Consider the following 21,464-nt stretch of genomic DNA (forward strand, 5'->3'; position numbering starts at 1 on the left):
AGCATGTCCCAAATTGTACATCTCTTCCCTTTCTTATTCCCATTCTTATGTTTAACAGGGATCACATTTCAGTTAAATTTCAACACTTAAGAATAACTGTGTATTAATTACAGAATTAAAACAGTCACATTAAGTAGAACAGACAAAAAAACTACTAAGAGGGATTAATGTATTAAGTTGTTCATTAACAGTCAGATCTATGCTGATCAAGTCACCATTTCTCATAGTGTCCATTTCACTTCAACAGGTTTCCTTCTTTGTGTTCAGTCAGTTGTCACCAATCAGGGAGAACGTATGGTATTTGTCCCTTTGGGACTGGCTTATTTCACTCAGCATGATGTGTTCCAGATTCCTCCATTTTGTTGCAAATGACTGGATTTCGTTGTTTCTTACTGCGGTATAGTATTCTAAAGAGTACATATCCCATAATTTCTTTATCCAGTCTACCGTTGATGGGCATTTAGGTTGGTTCCAGATCTTGGCTATTGTGAATTGTGCTGCAATAAACATTAGGATGCACACCGCTTTTTTGTTTGCCAATTTAAATTCCTTTGGGTAAATTCCAAGGAGTGGGATGGCTGGGTCGAACGGTAGTGCTATATTCAGGTTTCTGAGAAATCTCCAGACTGACTTCCATAGTGGCTTGACCAGTTTGCATTCCCACCAACAGTGGGTTAGTGTCCCTTTTTCCCCACATCCTCGCCAGCATCTTTTGTTGGTAGATTTCTGTATGTGAGCCATTCTAACCAGGGTGAGGTGAAACCTCATTGTGGTTTTGATTTGCATTTTCCTGATTGCTAGTGACCTTGAACATTTTTTCATGTGCCTGTTGGCCATTTGGATTTCCTCTTTTGAAAAATGTCTATTGAGGTCCTTGGCCCATCTCTTAAGTGGGTTGTTGGTTTTGTTTTTGTGGAGTTTCTTGATCTCTTTGTAGATTCTGGTTATTAACCCTTTATCTGTTGCATAGTTTGCAAATATTTTTTCCCATTCTGTCAGTTGTCTCTTCACTCTCCTGACTGTTTCTTTTGCAGTGCAGAAACTTCTCAATTTTATGCAATCCCAATAGTTGATTTTGGCTTTGACTGCCTGTGCCTCCCGGGTCTTTTCCAGAAATTCTTTGCCTGTGCCAATATCTTGAAGGGTTTCTCCAATGTTCTCTAATAACTTGATGGTGTCAGGTCGTAGATTTAGGTCTTTAATCTATGTTGAGTGTATTTTTGTGTAAGGTGTAATGTAGGGGTCTTGCTTCATGATTCTGCACGTGGAAATCCAGTTTTCCCAGCACCATTTATTGAATAGACTGTCCTTGCTCCAGGAATTAGTTTTACATTATTGATCAAATATAAGTTGGCTGTAGATGTTTGGGTTGATTTCTTGTGTTTCAATTCTGTTCCATTGGTCTATCCATCCGTTTCTGTACCAGTACCATGCTGTTTTGATTACAACTGCCCTGTAGTATGTCCTGAAATCTGGTATTGTGATGCCTCCGGCTTTGTTTTTGTTGTACAAGATTGCTTTAGCTATTCGAGGTCTCCTGTGTCTCCATAGAAATTTCAGCACCATTTTTTCCAGATCTGAGAAGAATGTCTTTGGTATCTTGATTGGTATTGCATTGAATCTATAAATTGCTTTTGGGAGAATGGACATTTTGATCATATTGATTCTTCCAATCCATGAGCATGGAAGATTTTTCCATTTTTTGGTATCCTCTTCTATTTCTTTCTTTAAGGTTTTGTAATTCTCATCGTAGAGATCTTTAACGTCCTTGGTTAAGTTTATTCCAAGGTATTTGATTGGTTTTGTAGCTATTGTGAATGGGATTGATCTTAGAAGTTCTTCCTCAGCCATGGCATTGTCTGTGTATACAAAGGCTGTTGATTTTTGTGCATTGATTTTATACCCTGCTACATTGACAAAATCTTCTATGAGTTCCAATAATCTCTTAGTAGAGTTCTTTGGGTCCCCTAAATAAAGAATCATATCATCTGCAAAGAGGGATAGTTTGAGTTTTCCTTCCCAAATTTAACCCTTTAATTTCTTTTTCTTGCCTAATAGCTCTGGCTAGAACTTCCAGAACTATATTGAATAGCAGTGGTGACAGTGGGCATCCCTGTCTGGTACCAGATCTCAGTGGAAATGCTTCCAGCTTTTCCCCATTCAATAGGATGTTGGCTGTGGGTTTTTCATAGATTGCTTTGATTGTATTGAGGAATGTTCCTTCCAAACCTAGTTTGCTTAGAGTTTTCATCATGTTGTGCTGTTGTATTTTATCAAATGCTTTCTCGGCGTCTATTGAGATAATCATATGGTTTTTCTTCTGCAGTCTGTTAATGTGTTGTATCACATTGATGGTCTTGCGCACATTATACCATCCCTGCATACCAGGGTTAAATCCCACTTGGTCTGCGTGGATGATCTTTCTGATGTGTTGTTGCATTCTATTGGCGAGAATTTTATTGACGATTTTTGCATCTATGTTCATCAGCGATGTTGGTCTGTAATTCTCTTTCAATGCTGCATCTTTTTCTGGCTTAGGAATTAAGGTGATGCTGGCTTCATAGAAAGAATTTGGGAGGACGTCCTCTTTTTCGAATGTTCTGAATAGTTTCAGAAGAATTGGAGTCAGTTCTTCTTTAAATGTCTGGTAGAATTCAGCAGTGAATCCATCTGGTCCTGGGCTTTTCTTTGTTGGGAGGGCCTTTATTACTGTTTCAATTTCTGTCTCAGTTATGGGTCTGTTTAGGTTTTCGATGTCTTCCTGGTTCAATTTAGGTAGGTTGCATGTGTCCAGAAATCTATCCATTTCTGATAGATTTCCCTGTTTGCTGGCATACAAGTCCTTGTAGTAATTTCTGATGATTCATTTTATTTCTGTGGTGTCTGTTGTTATATTTCCTTTTTCATCTCTGATTTTATTGATTTGGGTCTTTTCTCTTCTTTTTTTAGTTAGTTGTGCCAATGGGGTGTCAATTTTGTTTATTTTTTCAAAAAACCAGCTCCTCGTTTGGCTGATTTTTTGTAATGTTTTTTTTGATTCAATCCTGTTGAATTCTTCTCTGATTTTAATTATTTCTCTTCTCCTACTAGATTTGGGTCTGGTTTGCTGTAGTTTTTCTAGATCCTTGAGGTGAATTGAAAGCTCATCTATTTGGTGCCTTTCCAATTTCTTTTTTTTTTAACTTTTATTTAATGAATATAAATTTCCAAAGTACGACTTATGGATTACAATGGCATCCCCCCCATACCGTCCCTCCCACCCACAACCCTCCCCTTTCCCACTCCCTCTCCCCTTCCATTCACATCAAGATTCATTTTCGATTATCTTAATATACAGAAGATCAGCTTAGTATACATTAAGTAAGGATTTCAACAGTTTGCTCTCACACAGAAACATAAAGTGAAAAATAATAGATGATTTTTTTTTAAATGATGATGAAATCAGATCAGACCTATTGTCATGTTTAATCCCAGTGAGAGTCAAGTTGGGAGTTGATAATTTCTTTTTTTTTTTTTTTTACAGAAGATAAGTTTAGTATGCATTAAGTAAAGATTTCAACAGTTTGCACCCCCATGAAAACACAAAGTGAAATATATTGTTTGAGTACTCATTATAGCATTAAGTCTCAATGTGCAGCACATTAAGGACAGAGATCCTACATGAGGAGTAAGTGCACAGTGACTCCTGTTGTTGATTTACCAATTGACACTCCTGTCTATGGCATCAGTAGTCTCCCTATGCTCCAGTCATGAGTTTCCAAGGCTATGGAAGCCCTCTGAGTTCTCCGACTCTTATCTTGTTTAGACAAGGTCCTAGTCAAAGTGGAGGTTCTCTCCTCCCTTCAGAGAAAGGTACCTCCTTCTTTGAAGACCTGTTCTTTCCACTGGGATCTCACTCACAGAGATCTTTTGCCAGAGTGTCTTGGCTTTCCATGCCTGAAATACTCTCATGGGCTTTTCAACCAGCTCCGAATGCCTTTAGGGCTGATTCTGAGGCCAGAGTGCTGTTTAGGACATCTGCCATTCTATGAGTCTGCTGAGTATCTCACTTCCCATGTTGGATCACTCTCCCCTTTATTTATTCCATCGGTTATTGTTAGCAGGTACTAGACTTGTTTATGTGCTCCCTTTGACTCTTAGAACTTTCATTATGATCAATTGTGAACTGAAATTGATCACTTGGACTAGTGAGATGGCATTGGTACATGCCACCTTGATGGGATTGAATTGGAATCCCCTGGTATGTTTTTAACTCTACCATTTGGGGCAAGTCAGCTTGAGCATGTCCCAAATTGTACATCTCTTCCCTCTCTTATTCCCACTCTTATGTTTAACAGGGATCACATTTCAGTTAATTTTTAACACTTAAGAATAACTGTGTATTAATTACAGTATTAAACCAGTCATATTAAGTAGAACAGACAAAAAAACTACTAAGAGGGATAATGTATTAAGTTGTTCATTAACAGTCAAGGCTATGCTTGGCCCATCTCTTAAGTGGGTTGTTGGTTTTGTTTTTGTGGAGTTTCTTGATCTCTTTGTAGATTCTGGTTATTAACCCTTTATCTGTTGCATAGTTTGCAAATATTTTTTCCCATTCTGTCAGTTGTCTCTTCACTCTCCTGACTGTTTCTTTTGCAGTACAGAAACTTCTCATTTGATGCAATCCCAATAGTTGATTTTGGCTTTGACTGTCTGTGCCTCCCGGGTCTTTTCCAGAAATTCTTTGCCTGTGCCAATATCTTGAAGGGTTTCTCCAATGTTCTCTAATTTTGTTTATTTTTTCAAATAAAACCAGCTCCTCGTTGGGCTGATTTTTTGTAATGTTTTTTGGATTCAATCCTGTTGATTTCTTCTCTGATTTTAATTATTTCTCTTCTCCTACTAGATTTGGGTCTGCTTTGCTGCAGATTTTCTAGATCCTTGAGATGCCGTGAAAGCTCATCTATTTGGTGCCTTTCCAATTTCTTGATGTAGGCACCTATTGATATAAACTTTCCTCTTGACACTGCTTTTGCTGTATCCCATAAGTTTTGGTATGTTGTGCTGTTATCCTCATTTACTTCCAGAAAGTTTTTGATTTCTCTTTTAATTTCTTCTATGGCCCATTGTTCATTCAGGAACATGTTGTTCAATCTCCATGTGTTTGCGTATGCTCTAGGGATTCCTGAGTTGCTAATTTCCAACTTCATTCCTTTATGGTCTGAGAAGCTGCATGGTATGATTCTAATTCTTTTGAATTTGCTGAGACTTGCTTTATGGCCTAGTATGTGGTCAATCCTAGAGAAGCTTCCATGTACTGCTGAGAAGAATGTAAAATCTTTAGCTGTAGGATTGAAAGTTCTGTAGATATCTGTGAGATCCATTTGGGCTATAATGTCATTTACATCTACAGTATCCTTGTTGATCTTCTGTCCTGTTGATCTGTCTATTTCTGAGAGTGGAGTATTGAAGTCCCCTAGTACTATTGTATTGGGGTCTAAGTCTCCCTTTAAGTCACTTAATAAATCTTTTAGATAAACCGGTGCCCTGTAGTTAGGTGCATATACATTGATAATTGTTATATCTTCTTGTTGTATTGATGCCTTAATCATGATATAGTGTCCCTCTTTGTCTCTTTTAACAGTTTTTGTGGTAAAGTTTATGTTGTCCGATATTAATATGGCTACGCCTGCTCTTTTTTCATTTCTGTTGGCATGGTATATCTTTTTCCAGCCTTTCATTTTCAGTCTGTATGGATCTTTGTTGGAAAGATGTGTTTCTTGTAAGCAGCAAATAGATGGGTTTCGTTCCTTAACCCAATCAGCCAATCGGTGTCTTAACTGGACAGTTCAGGCCATTAATGTTCAATGTGACTAATGATAAGTGGTAACTTTACCCTGCCATTTGCCAAAGATAAGTTCTAATATATGCTTTGAATTCCCTGTGATCTTTTGCTGTGAGGTTTCCTTCCTTTATCTTCTTTCATATTGATGACCGTGTTTCTGTGTTTCTGTGTGTAACACATCTTTAAGCATCTTTTGCAGGGCTGGACGAGTGGCGACAAATTCTTTCAATTTCTGTTTGCTATGAAAAGTCTTTATTTCACCTTCATTCACAAATGATAGCTTTGCAGGATATAATATTCTGGGCTGGCAGTTGTTCTCTCTTAGTACCTTGGCTATATCTCGCCATTCCCTCCTAGCTTGTAGGGTTTCTGATGAGAAGTCAGCTGTGAGTCTGATTGGAGATCCTCTGAGAGTAATCTGACGTTTCTCTCTTGCACATTTTAGCATCTTTTCTTTATGTTTCACTGTGGAGAGTTTAATTACAACGTGTCGTGGTGAGGATCTCTTTTGGTCATGTTTATTAGGGGTTCTGTGAGCTTCCTGTACTAGGATATCTCTGTCCTTCTCCAAACCTGGGAAATTTTCTGCTAATATCTCACTAAAAAGGCCTTCTAAACCTTTCCTCCTCTCCATGCCTTCAGGAACTCCTAGAACCCGGATGTTGGGTCTTGTAATAGTATCCCGAAGATTTGTGACAATATGTTTTAGATTTCTAATTTCCTCTTCTTTTCTTTGGTCTGACTGTATCCTTTCCTGTTCTCTATCTTCTAAGTCCGATATTCTCTCTTCTGCTTCACCCATTCTGTTTGTAAGGCTCTCTATTGTGTTTTTCATTTGATCTATTGAATTCTTCACTTCATTATGATTTCTCGTCACTATCACAGTTTCCTGTTGTACTAGTTGTTTCGTTTCATTTTTATTCCTCCTTAATATTTCATTTTCACGAGAGAGATTTTCTATCTTGTCCATTAAGGATTTCTGTAGTTCGAGAATTTGTTTTTGAGAACTTCTTAAGGTTCTTATCAATTTTTTGAGATCTGCTTCTTGCATTTCTTCTAGCTCAGCATTTTCGTAATCTTGAATTGGGGTGTCTTTTTCATTTGGGGGCGTCATGGTGACTTCCTTGTTTTTATTACCTCGGTTTTTGCGTTTGTTATTTGGCATATTGGAGATATTTGGTTTCTTCACTGTGGTGCTTTTTCTTGTTATACTATGACTCTAGATTAAGTGGACTGCCTGTTTTTGATGGAGCCTTAGAGGCTTGAGATGGGTGTGGCATGAGAGCTCTGTTTGGTGTGCCAAAGGTGACACTCCCAGGTTAGGCATGGTAGATCTCTCTCTCTTTCTTTCTTTTTTTCTATTTCTTTCTTTAATATTTTGTAGTTTTTTTAACTTTTATTTAATGAATATAAATTTCCAAAGTACGGCTTATGGATTACAATGGCTTCCCCCCATAACGTCCCTCCCACTCGCAACCCTACCCTTTCTCATTCCCTCTCCCCTTCAATTCACATGAGGATTTATTTTCAATCTCTTTATATACAGAATATCAGTTTAGTGTACATTAAGTAAAGATTTCAACAGTTTGCTCCCACACAGAAACATAAAGTGAAAAATAATAGATGATTTTTTAAATGATGATGAAATCAGATCAGACCTATTGTCATGTTTAATCCCAGTGAGAGTCAAGTTGGGAGTTGCTAATTTCTTCTTTTTTTTTAACAGAAGATCAGTTTAGTATACATTAAGTAATTATTTCAATAGTTTGCACTCCCATAGAAACACAAAGTGAAATATACTGTTTGAGTACTCGTTATAGCATTAAGCCTCAATGTGCAGCACATTAAGGACAGAGATCCTACATGAGGAGTAAGTGCACAGTGACTCCTGTTGTTGATTTTACAAATTGACACTCCTGTTTATGGCATCAGTAATCTCCCTATGCTCCAGTCATGAATTTCCAAGGCTATGGAAGCCTTTTGAGTTCTCTGACTCTTATCTTGTTTAGACAAGGTCCTAGTCAAAGTGGAGGTTCTCTCCTCCCTTCAGAGAAAGGTATCTCCTTCTTTGAAGACCTGTTCTTTCCACTGGGATCTCACTCACAGAGATCTTTCATTTAGGTCATTTTTTTTTTTTTGCCAGAGTGTCTTGGCTTTCCATGCCTGAAATACTCTCATGGGCTTTTCAACCAGATCCGAATGGCTTTAGGGCTGATTCTGAGGCCAGAGTGCTGTTTAGGACATCTGCCATTCTATGAGTCTGCTGAGTATCTCGCTTCCCATGTTGGATCACTCTCCCCTTTATTTATTCTATCGGTTATTATTAGCAGGTACTAGACTTGTTTATGTGCTCCCTTTGACTCTTAGAACTTTCATTATGATCAATTGTGAACTGAAATTGATCACTTGGACTAGTGAGATGGCATTGGTACATGCCACCTTTATAGGATTAAATTGGAGTCCCCTGGTATGTTTCTAACTCTACCATTTGGGGCAAGTCAGCTTTTTGTAGTTTTTATTGTAGAGATCTTTTACCTCCTTTGTTACATTTATTTAAATGTATTTAAATATTTTTGTAGCTATTGTGAATTATACTGATCTTACAAGTTCTTTCTCAACCAAGGCATTGCTTTTGTTTAAAAAAAACTATCGATTTATAGTTTGAGAAAAATTGCAATTAGTTCTTCTTCAAAGGTCTGGCAGAATTCAGCAGTGAAGCAATCCGGTCCTGCGCTTTTCTTTGTTTGGAATTTCTGTATTACTGAACCAATCTCCATCTTGATTATTGCTCTATTTCGGTTTTCTATGTCTTCATGACTCAGTTTTGGTAGATTGTATATATCTAGAAATCTGCTCATTTCTTCTGTATTTTCCAATTTGTTGGCATATAGCTGCTTGTAGTAATTCCTCAAGATTCTTTTTATTTCTGTGGTTTCCATTACAACATCACTTTTTCATCTCTGATTTTATTAGTTTGGGTATTTTCCCTTTTCTTTGGTTAGTTAAGCCTATGGTGTATCAATTTTATTTGTTTATTTTTTCAAAAACCAGCTCTTCATTTCTCTGATTTTTGAATAGTTTTGTTTCAATTTCATTTCTTCACTAATTTTAACTATTTATTTCCTAATACTGCTTTTGTGTCTGTTTTTTATTGTGTTTTCTTAGATCTCAATATGCATTCTTAAATCATCTATCTGATGCCTTTCCAATTGCTTGATGTTGGCACAAACTCCTATAAAGTTTCTCATAACACTGCTTTTGCTGTATCCCATAAGTTTGATTTGTTGTATTGTAATCTTCATTCATTTCTAGCAACTTTTTTTAAAGGTTTAGTTATTTATTTGAAAGTCAGAGTTACACAGAGAGAGGAGAGACAGAGGAGAGAGAGAGTGAGAGAGAGAGAGAGAGAGAGAGGTCTTCCATCTGATAGTTCACTTCCCAATTGGCCACCAATGGCTGGAGCTGCACTGATCCAAAACCAGGAGCCAGGTGCCTCCTCCGGGTCTCCCACATGAGTACAGGGGCCCAAGGACCTGGGCCGTCTTCTACTGCTATCCCAGGCCATAGCAGAGAGCTGCATTGGAAGTGGAGCAGCCGGGTCTCAAACCAGCGCCCATATGGGATACCGGTGCTTCAGGCCAGGACATTAACCCACTGCGCCACAGTGCCAGCCCCTTCTAGCAACTTTTTAAAATTATTTTTTAAGGAATACAAATTTCATACATACAACTTTAGGAATATAGTTACTCTTCCCACCATACCCACTCTCCCACGCACGTTTCCATACCTCTTCCTCCTCCCTCTCCTCTTCCCAGTCTCATTCTCCATTAAGATTCATTTTCAATTACTTTCTAGCAAGTTTTTGATTTTTCCTGTAATCCTCAGTTCAATGAGAAGCATGTTTTTAGTCTCTATGTGTTTGCATAAATTTTGGAGTTTCTTACTTTCTTACTCTTTAGCATCATAAAACTGTGGTCAGAAAAGATGCATGCGGATTTCAATTTTTTTGAATTTGCTGAGACTTGTTTTATGGCCTAACATTTATTCTACCCAAGAGAAAGATCCATGCACTGATGAAAAGGATGTGTATTCTGTTGTGGTTTGAAATGTGCCATAAATATCAATTAGGTCCATTTGGTCCATATTGAAGATTATTTGTGTTGTTTCTCTGTTGATTTTTGTCCAGTTTTCTGTCCATTGGCTAAACTGTAGTGTTGAAGTCTCTTATTATTATTATATTTGAGAATATGTCTCCCTGTAGAGATATTAATATTTGTTTTAAATAGCCAAGAACCCTGGTATTGGGTGCATATGTATTTATTATAGTGACAACACCCTGTTGAATCATTAATTGATACTTTCTTTGTCTCTTTTAACAGATTTTGTGTTAAAGTCTATGTTGTGTGATATTAAGATGGCTACTCCTGCTGTGTTTGCTTTCTGTTAGCCTGGAATATCTTTTTCTATCATTTTCTTTCAGTCTGTGTGTATTTTGTTTGGGAGGCATGTTTCTTTGAGGCAGCTAATACAGAGGTCTTGTTTTTTAAACCTTTCAGTAAGTCTATATATTTTATTGTAGAATTAAGCCATTTATATTAAAGTTTATTGTTTGTAAGTAACGACTTGGTCCTGCCATTTTTCCCAGCTATTCCTATTCTTCGCTTTAGATTTCCTTTGTATTTTTACTAGCACCTTTTTCTGCATTCACAATCTTTCATAATGATGCATATGTTCTCTATTTCTGTGTGTAGCACATCCTTAAGTATCATTTGTAAGTCTGCATGAATTGAGAAAAATCCTTTCAATTTCTGTTTGTTTTGGAAGGCCTTTATTTCTCCTTCATTTATAAATGAGAGCTTTGCTGTATACAGTATTCTGCATTGACAGATTTTTATTCTTTTATTATTTGGACTATGTCTCTCCAGTCCCTCTTAGTCGTAGGGTTGCTGATTAGAAATCAGCTGTCATTCTAATTGGTGATCATCTGAAGATAATCTGGACTCTCTTATGCACATTTTAGAATCTTTTCTTAAAGTTTTACTGTAGAAAGTGGTGGGGCAAGGGAACTCTGGTCATTGCAGCTGGTAGGTCAAGAGTCCAGTGTGACAGCCGAGTTGGGCATGGTAAGTCTGCTCTATTTTCAGCATTGGGAGAGTATGATGGCATCAGGTAGCATGATCACAGCTTGCTCTCCTCTCTGCCAAGGTGACCAATGCTCATGGTGAGCCCACAATGGCTACACATCCCATTAACACAAGCATAGGAACTGCACAGAGGATCTCTGTGGTCTTCAGTGTGAGCACAGAACTCTGCAATGCCCCCCTCCCTAGGCACTCAGAGAACTCTGAATCTCTGAAGTGACACATGGATTTACCAGAGACCCAGCTACACCCAGGCCTATCATTTAGTCACAGATTTCAGGTGAGCTGGGCTCCCACAGTCAAAGGGACAGGGAATCCACTCTCAGCTCTGCTAGCCTACACCATCCTCAGAGAGAGCCCAAGTATTCCCAAAGCCAACTGCCACTCAATTCTGTTGGGTTACTATTCCTGTCTCAAATGTTTATAAAACCCAAGAATGAATCCATAGTGGTCTGAAGTATTTCCTTGGATAGATAGTTAATTATGAATTGAATTTCCATAATACAAATGACTAGTGAGAATTTGATCTTGTGTTTCCATGTTGTTTTTTGAATTGTTTTCTCAAGAAAATTACCTGTTTCATCCAAGTTTTTTTAATTTGGAGGCATAAAATTATACACAATATTTTTTATATCACTTAAATGACTGTTAGTAACATACAAAGGAGTTTCCTTTTGTTCGTTGCTGATATTGATAACTAGTGTACTATTTTGGTGAGGGAAACTATCTTCATAGGAGTTTATGAAGTTTAAAGAATCTTTCAAAGATATAATTTCACATACATTATTGTTAGCTATTTCATGGTTTTCTGCATTTTATCTTAAGTATGATGTTGCTTCAAAGTGTGTGTGTTTGTGTGTTTGTGTGTGTGCGTGTGTATGTGTGTATGTCTTCTGTCAGGGAAATTTGGTTCATTTCTTTGCAAGCTTTCATCTTTTCTGATAAATGAATGTAATTCAGTAAGTTCCCTGTAAGAATTGCCAAAGCTGTAATCCAAGTGTTTTGAGGAGCTATATAATTTCATTCTAAATAAGTTCAAAATAATGCCTTATTGCAATTTGTATCCTCTTTGACTAATAAATTTTATATAAATGTGATTTGTTTCCAAACATCTATAGGCAATCTGGTTGTTGTTTATTTGTTTAGCTTTCTATTCTTTTATCCTTGGCTCTGGTTTTTTGAGTATTGATTTAATGACTCAAAATATATTCTATTCGGTAAATACAAATATTTTAAAATATATTTTCTACGGTTACTTTCATAAGTGTATCTCTCTCTCTCTCTATATATATATATATACACACACACACACACACACACACACACACCAATTCATTCAAGTGGGCAAAGATGTTGTATAAGGCACTGCTCTATTTCATCATGTTGGGATTTCTTTCCACATCTCTGGTCTGTGACCCATGTTTCTACATTCTACATACTCAATCAGGAAAAGGGGAAGATATAATGGGAAACGGAACTGACCAGTGTTAAATATAGGATCCAAGGCACGGTAGATGATCAAAGCAGATTTCTTCCTAGGACACTTTTGTACAGATTCTGTGGAGGCTTCCAAATGCCTTTTAGCTCTCTCTGCATTTCTTCTGATTTAGGAAATGCATTTTCCTCTGATGGCTGCAAATACATTTCTCTCTAGGCCATGCAAATTTGCCTGTGTATTGTGTAGATTACTTGGCCCACCACAACCCTTTTTTCCTCTTCCTTTCTCCCATTCAGGAGTTAAAATGACACCAGGCCAGGTCTCTTTCAGAGCCTTTACTAACCTATGAACAAAGCCAAACATCCTTGCCATATATTGCTGGACATGTACTTAGCAGCCACTCTCCTTATCTCAATTCTGATGCTTCAGTTTAACAGTTACGTGATTATAGCTCTTAGATTGCTTGAAACTGTCAAGTCACAATGCACTTCAATACAGGAAACACATGGAAAGCTTGCCTGTAAGAGTTCTTGCCGCCTCACACACAAAGAGTAAGGTTTAGAGGTTTTCGACATTGAGGAGCAGAGAAGAGAATCTCACAGGATGTTGAACCTTGGCAAAAATACATAAACAAACGCTTCCTCATTTACAGTATATATCTAACTGTATTTTGGCTGAATTCTTTCTTTTTTTTTTTTGACAGGCAGAGTTAGACAGTGAGAGAGAGAGAGAGAAAGGTCATCCTTCTGTTGGTTCATGCCCCAAATGGCCACTATGGCCAGTGTGCTGCACCAATCCGAAGCCAGGTGCCAGGTGCTTCCTCCTGGTCTCCCGTGTGGGTGCAGGGCCCAAGCACATGGGCCATCCTCGACTGCCTTCCCAGGCCACAGCAGAGAGCTGGACTGGAAGAGGAGCAACCGGGACAGAACCAGCGCCCTGACCAGGACTAGAACCCGGAGTGCCAGCGCCACAGGCAGAGGATTAGCCTAGTGAGCCGTGGTGCCGGCCAGGTTGAATTCTTTATAATGTCCTGTTGAGTGACGAACTTGGATTTCATATTACTTTTTCTGTATGAGTGCTTTAATATCTTTTACTGGAGTATGTGTACATTTGATATTCCCTTCCTGTGGCCTCAGCAGAATCGGGGACAAACAGCCGTTCTCCAACATGATTTTATATTAAAATCATTGCCTTAAGAAGAAATATGCTATGAAGCAGGACAAAATGTCATCTGTAACAAGGACTTCAGCTACCTGGACAATATTTTCATCAAGTATAGGACTTGCCTTCAAAATTGTAAATGATATTCCGTAGGCTCTAAGCCTTATTAAATTTCTTTTATTCCTTTATGCACTCAGGCTCGGAGCCACTGTACCCTTTTATGGCTTGATACTCAACCTACAGGAACTGGGAAGCAGTATCTTCATGTTCCAGATCCTCTTTGGAGCTGTCCCATTCATATCCAGATGTATTATCCTTTTTATAATGAAATACATGGATCGTCGGAAAAATCAGTCATTGTTTTTCTTCCTGGCAGGACTTTGCATTCTGGCCAACGCCTTTTTGTCCAAAGGTGAGAGAGGCAGGAGTTTGGGGGAAGGAATTGGTTTCCCTCAGTCCTCAGGAATTATGTGGGTTTATATGTGGCCAAAAAGAGAATGCTACTGGCTTTGAGAGTTGAAGGCTTGCTTGAAATTAACAAGACAGCTTGAAAGTGCTCCTGATAAAAAATCATTGGCATGTCTTAGGCTCCAACTGAGCCAGTGTCAGTAAGGGGTGGCTCAGATACACAGGTGTCTTCATGACATGCAGGATGAACCTGAACACCAGTACCGACTACACAGAGTCACTCTCTACCAGTTACAGCACAGACCGTTGGCTAATCATGCTATAATACACATGGAAGGGGTTGGCCTTGCTGTTGTGTCCCCAAACGCACACACAGTGCTCTCATCGTGTCTGTCTGGCACTCTTTCCAGTGTTAAGGGATTCCTGTTTTGGCATCTCACTCACCCTTTCATTTTCACTTTTTTTTTAAGTCTGTCATTTAAGTCACCATAAATACAAAAGAATTTTAGGAGAAACTCTTTGACTAAGTGAAATAAAAGCCCTGTCTTCAATCAGAGAACTCTATGGCAAGAACAAGAGTCTCATCTGATTTCATTGTTTAACTTGTTTTGTGTTCTGTGGCTCAAAATGATGAGCTTCACACCACCTCATGCAAATTGGCTGACTTAGAGAATACCCTTCTCCATTATTTAGTCCTATCGGGGGTAGTTGCTGTGGTGTATCAGGTAAAGCCGCAGCCTGAAGTGCCAGCATCCTATATGGGTGCCATTTCAAACCGTGGCTGCTCCACCTCTGATTTACCTCTCTTTTATGGTTGGAAAGCAGTAGAGGATGGCCCAAGTGCTTGTGCCCCTGCAACCATGTGGGAGGCTTGTAGGAAGGTCCTTGATCCTTGCTCCTGACTTCAGGTTGGCTCATCTATGGCCATTGTGGCTATTATGGTAGTGAACCAGCAGATGGAAGACTCATTCTCTCTCTCTCTCTCTCTCTCTCTCTCTCTCTGCCTCTGTTTCTCTGTAACTTTGCCTTTCAAGCAAAAAATAAAGCTTTAAAAATAAATATATGGGCTGGCGCCATGGCTCAACAGGCTAATCCTCCGCCTAGCGGCGCCAGCACACCAGGTTCTAGTCCCGGTCGGGGCGCCGGATTCTGTCCCGGTTGCCCCTCTTCCAGGCCAGCTCTCTGCTGTGGCCCAGGAGTGCAGTGGAGGATGGCCCAAGTACTTGGACCCTGCACCCCATGGGAGACCAGGAGAAGCACCTGGCTCCTGCCTTTGGATCAGCGCGGTGCTCCGGCCTTAGCGCGCCAGCTGTGGCGGCCATTGGAGGATGAACCAATGGCAAAGGAAGACCTTTCTCTGTCTCTCTCTCTCACTATCCACTCTGCCTGTCAAAAAAAAATATATGAAGTCCTATTAGTTTTTTTCATTGAATTTTATAAGTTCCTTTTTGAATTTTTAGTATTAATGTTTCCCTGGATAACATTACTTATGTCCGAATACAAGTCTTAATTCTCTCATAAACTACTATTCTAGATCCTGTATCTCTTCACGCTATCCACTCTAAATAGATACAATCTACTTGTTACTATTTGGTAGAATACTTGTCGTATATCAAAAATGGTCCCCACACTCTTAATTATAAACTGTTCAATACTAAAGTATTTCCAGTTACTACCTGTAATGTAAGTACATACAGTAACCTATGAAATTACTGATGTTATATATAATATATATATTATATATTATATTATATATATTATATATAATATAATATATAATATAACCATATATATATTTATTATCTGTAAATACATCTATGTCTTACAGAAATTATACAGTAAAATTTACTCCAATGTGCAGAAAGACTTGAAGCAACTGATTTTCACTCATTGTTTAAGCCATGACATTATACAGTCAGTGCTCACTCATCCGTAACAGTGCACAATCATTCCATAACTTCTAGAATGTGCAGTTCTTATACATTAGATCGTACACTTGAACTCCCCGCTGACCTTCCGACAGTTGTTCCACAGTTATTTGGAGGTTGAAAGATTTCTCCATCCAAGGTTTCCTGACTCTTGCTGGTCTTCCTTTCTCCAGAGATGCAGACTCTACGTGTGATTTTAGCCACTTTGGGAGTTGGTGCTATTTCTGCTGCCCTTACTGCCTTTTCAGTCCATTCTGTAGAACTCATCCCTACTATATGCAGGTACAAGAATAAAAGACCTATGCTTGCTTTCCAAAATGTATTTTTCTATAATAATTCGTATTTATTTTGGGAATAAAATTGAGACTGTCTAGATGTCAGTGGAATAAATGGTGATGCAAATGAAGGAAACAATAACAAACTATGAATAAAGCTAACTTTATACCTGAGAATCTGCCAAGTCCAACAACGCATCATTTCATTTACCTTAAGAACCACTCTACAGAATTGGTGCTACATTGATCTCTACCTCAATAATGATGAAATTAAGGTTTTGAGCAATTACTAACATCATAAAATCAAGCAGGATATATATAATAGAAGCAAATCTCACTATTAAGGGCTTGCTGTGTGTGTAATAACTGATTCAGTATGCTCCATACTGAAAGCAAGATGATAAACAAGATGTTGCATGTAATATTTGTACAAAATTTTTTTTATTGTTATTTGCACACAAAGGTCAACAATTACGGGAATCAATAATGTGTTCTCAAGAATTGGGGCAGTATTTGCCCCCTTACTCATGACCTTAATAGTGTATTCTCCCCACCTGCCCTGGATCATGTATGGAGTCTTCTGCATCTTTTCTGGCCTGATTGTCTTCTGCCTTCCGGAAACCAGGAATCAGCCTCTTCCTAACACCATTCAGGATGTGGAAAAGGAGTGAGTAAATCCTGTAGCAGTCACCAGAGTGGGTTGTAATTGTGTTCATATCATTGTCATGAGGAAAGGAATGACCCTTTAGGCTTTTGTCCAAGTGGGCGCAACCAGGGGGGCTGTTTGTCTCCATGTCCTTGAGTTCAGTGGCAGTGTTGCCCCATGCACAGAAGTGTCAGATTCTTTGTGAGACTCCCTAGGTAACAGAGACAGTGCCACACTGTGGTGAAAGGCCAAAAGTTTTCTCATTATGATTGGTTCATACTCTCTACCCTTATGAGAAAGACACACTGCTAACATTTTCTCAGAAATCTACTGAAATGTAATGCTTCATTCTTATCATGCCAGTTTTATCATCCATCAACCCAATGAGTGCTTGATAAATATGGGAAAGAACTAAGTTTGCCTATTGGACATAAACCCATTTAGTGATTTAATTAGGTAGAATTATGGGACTAGAATATGGAACAAACTTCCTTTCAGGGTTGCCACTATATCTACAGATGGTTGGTCTGTTGGGATATTTATTTTTTTTAACTTTTATTTACTGAATATAAATTTCCAAAGTACAGCTTATGGATTACAATGGATTCCCCCCCATAACATCCCTCCCACCCGCAACCCTCCCCTTTACTACTCCCTCTCCCCTTCCATTCACATCAAGATTCATTTTCGATTCTCTTTATATACAGAAGATCAGTTTAGTGTACATTAAGTAAAGATTTCAACAGTTTGCTCCCACACAGAAACATAAAGTGAAAAATACTGTTTGAGTACTAGTTATAGCATTAAATCTCAATGTACAGCACACTAAGGACAAAGATCCTACATGAGGAGTAAGTGCACAGTGACTCCTGTTGTTGACTTAACAAATTGACACTCTTGTTTATGGCATTAGTAATCACCCTAGGCTCTTGTCATGAGCTGCCAAGGCTATGGAGGCCCCCTGAGTTCACTGACTCTGATAATTTTTAGACAAGGCCATGGTCAAAGTGGAAGTTCTTTCCTCCCTTCAGAGAAAGGTACCTCCTTCTTTGATGACCCGTTCTTTCCACTGGGATCTCCCTCGTGGAGAGCTTTCATTTAGTTTTTTTTTTTTCCCCAGAGTGTCTTGGTTTTCCATGCCTGAAATACTCTCATGGACATTTCAGGCGGATCCGCATGCCTTAAGGGCTGATTATGAGGGCAGAGTGCTGTTTAGGACATCTGCCATTCTATGGGTCTGCTGTGTATCTCACTTCCCGTGTTGGATCATTCTCTCCCTTTTTGATTCTATCAGCTAGTATTTGCAGACACTAGTCTTGTTTATGTGATCCCTTTGGTTCTTAGTCCTATCATTACGATCAATTGTGAACAGAAATTGATCACTGGGACTAGTGAGATGGCATTGGTACATGCCACCTTGATGGGATTGAATTGGAATCCCCTGGTATGTTTCTAACTCTACCGTTTGAGGTAAGTCAGCTTGAGCATGTCCCGAATTGCACATCTCTTCCCTCTCTTATTCTGTTGGGATATTTGTGAGACATGCACAGTTATTTTATATCTTCTTTGTTTCTTGACTTTGTTTTTGTTGGATTTGTTTTTCCCAGCACAAAAGATTCAAGGGGAATAAAGAATGAAGACACTTCCCTGAAAATAACACAATTTTAAGGCATTCCAAGAATTGATCCGAAGAAGAGCTAAAAAACAAAGCTTGTTCCTATGTATTTGTAAAACCAGTGAAAATACAATGTATAAATGGATGCCTTTTACATTCATAGAACTAAATATATCAATTTTCTCAGAATAATTTATGAGTTTAAGTAATTCAACCAACCAACTGTTTACATGGGGGAGGAGTAGTTGAAAACTAGCTCCAACTTGATCCACAACATATTAACAGTTATGATGATTTATAAAAAGCAGCATTATTCATGTGATCTAGCTATCCCAGGATTGGTATTTGCAAAGGAAATGTAATCACTATGTCAAAGAGATATCTGCACTCCCATGTTTATTGAAACACTATTCATTATAGCCAAAATGTGGAATCAATGTAAAATCCAATAGATGAATAGATACTGACCAAGTAATATAGATACTGAATATTATATGATTCAGCTATTAAAAAGAGAAAATCCTATCATTTTAAACAAAAGGATGGAACTGCAGGACATTATGAAAAAGAAAAATGTCAATGATGGAAAGACAAGTGCTGCATGATCTAACTCATATGTAGAATCTATGATAAGTAGATTTCACAGAAATAGAGCATAGATGTTGGTTACCAGAGAGTAAGGCAGTTGGATGAGGGATGCAGATAGGGAAATGCTGGTAAAGAATATAAAATTACAGTTATGTAGAAAGTGTAAGTTCAAGAGATCTGTTGTACAGCCTCCTGACAATAGTTAATAACAACTTAGTGTATCCTTTAAAAATGATGAAAGTGGATGGTATTATAACTGTAAAAAATTATAACAATGAAATAATGAAATGGGAAACAGCCAGATTTAAACACTCTGTTATGCAAATATACATCAAAAGTTGTATTCTATATAATAAATATAATTATCTATGAAGTCAAAAGTAAATTTGAAAGAAAGGGGCACATCATGGGGAAACCAATGGTCATATATGATAAAGTGTATCATGAACAGGAGTAGCCACATTAATATTAGACACAATAGACAACACAAAACTATTAAAAATACAAAGGACATTATGTAATGAACAAGAGAAAAGTTCAAAGGGAAGCTGGAACCATACTAAATGTATATGCATGCAACGCCAGGGTGGCTGGCTATTTAAAACAAATTTTAGTGGATTTAAAGAGTTTTAGGCCCCAACAGAATAATAAAAGGGTCTCTGACAGCCACTTTCATCAATGAATAGATCATCTAAACAGAAAATCAACAAACAGCAGAGGTAATCTGCCATATGATAGATATATTTGATACCTGCAGAACATTTCACCCGGGGCAGATAGAGGATAGAATATGGATAAACCTGCCATTGAGTAGTGGGTGAAGATGCCACCTACAGTGCCAGGATCTCCTTTAGATACTGGTTTGAGTCCTGGCTGTTCCATTTCTGATCCAGCTCTCTTATGATATGCCTGTTAAAGCAGTGGAAGACGGCCCAAATATATGAGCCCCTACACCCACGTGGGAGACTTGGAAGAGCCTGCTCCCTTCTGGCTTCGGATTGGAACAGCTATGGCTCTTGCAGCCATTAGGGGAGTAAACCAAAAAATGGAAGATTTCTCTATGTATCTCTCCCTTTCTCTCTAACTCTGCCTTTCAAAGAAATAAAATAAATCTTTCTTTTAAAAAAAGAACATTTAACAACACAGATACAGAATACACATTATTTTCAATAGTGCATGGAATCTTCCATAGTGTGGACCATTTTATAGGCCATAAAGCATGTCAATAACTTAAAAAAATTAAAATCATACCATGTATATTTGCTGGCCATATGGAATAAAGCTGGAAATTAACAACAATCTCTAGAAAATATGCAAACACATGGACACTGAACCACATACTACTTGAATGAACATTAAGTCATAGAAGAAATCTAAATCTAAAAATATTTTAAAATCCTAGAGAGATGACAACATAACAAATCACAAAAATGGGATGCAGAAAAAACAGAGTTCAGATCAAAGTCTGTGGCAATTAGTGCCAATTTTGAGAAATTGGAAAGCAATCAAGTAAAGTCTAACAATGCATCTCAAGGACCCAGAAAAACAGGGACAAATCAAACACAAAATCAGTAGAAGAAAAGAAATAATAAAAAGTAAAGAAGAAATAAACAAAATTTAAATTAAAAAAATGAGTATCTTGGGTAGTTGAATGTGCCAATTTCAATTGCTCTTGGATAGGAAAAGAACAAAGGAAGGGCATTTGTAGAGGTCAGGATGATGGAATGTTTGATGAAGAACTGAAGAAACAATGAAGACTCTGGGACAAGAGGAGAGAAGACAGAGACGCTGCTGCAGCCAGCCACATGGTACAGCCATTGGCCAGCTCTCAGCTGACATCTGACCACATCAAAGTAGGGAGAAATGCATCTGCAACTAACTGCTTTGTTTTAGCTGAGAGAGAATTCCACAGACCCCCATTGACTTGACTATTTCATCCTGGGGTGCCAGTGCCGGGGCTCACTAGGCTAATCCTCTGCCTTGCGGCGCCGGCACACAGGGTTCTAGTCCCAGTCCGAGCGCCGGATTCTGTCCTGGTTGCCCCTCTTCCAGGCCAGCTCTCTGCTGTGGCCAGGGAGTGCAGTGGAGGATGGCCCAAGTACTTGGACCCTGCACCCCATGGGAGACCAGGAGAAGTACCTGGCTCCTGGCTTCGGATCAGCGCGGTGCGCTGGCTGCAGCACGCCGGCTGCGGCGGCCATTGGAGGGCGAACCAATGGCAAAGGAAGACCTTTCTCTCTGTCTCTCTCTCTCACTGTCCACTCTGCCTATCAAAAAAAAAAAAAAAAGGGACTATTTCATCCTGGCGGGAAGGTGATTGGTTTCTGAGCAACTGCCAGACTTGGAAGAGGAATGCCACGTTACTTCCCTCCCCTCCCCCATCCCTAGATACATATGACCTACCAAGATTAATTCAAGAAAATATATATAATCTAAA

At 38.6% G+C, this 21,464-nt stretch overlaps 1 protein-coding gene across 3 annotated transcripts in view; it reads left to right on the plus strand.

Moving 5' to 3' along the window:
• Positions 1-20,969, plus strand: part of LOC100344770 (steroid transmembrane transporter SLC22A24-like) — a 61,839-nt gene extending 40,870 nt beyond the window's left edge. For all 3 annotated transcript variants that reach the window (XM_008274347.4, XM_008274346.4, XM_002720989.5), the window contains 4 exons: positions 13,765-13,979; positions 16,077-16,185; positions 16,642-16,845; positions 18,432-20,969. In XM_008274347.4, the coding sequence (XP_008272569.2) occupies positions 13,765-13,979; positions 16,077-16,185; positions 16,642-16,845; positions 18,432-18,492 (589 nt within the window). In that variant the 3' untranslated portion in view covers positions 18,493-20,969. The remainder of the gene's footprint in view (positions 1-13,764; positions 13,980-16,076; positions 16,186-16,641; positions 16,846-18,431) is intronic.
• Positions 20,970-21,464: the final 495 nt, after the last annotated feature.

This window comes from Oryctolagus cuniculus, chromosome 1 (genome assembly GCF_964237555.1).
Source record: "Oryctolagus cuniculus chromosome 1, mOryCun1.1, whole genome shotgun sequence".
NCBI lineage: Eukaryota > Metazoa > Chordata > Mammalia > Lagomorpha > Leporidae > Oryctolagus > Oryctolagus cuniculus.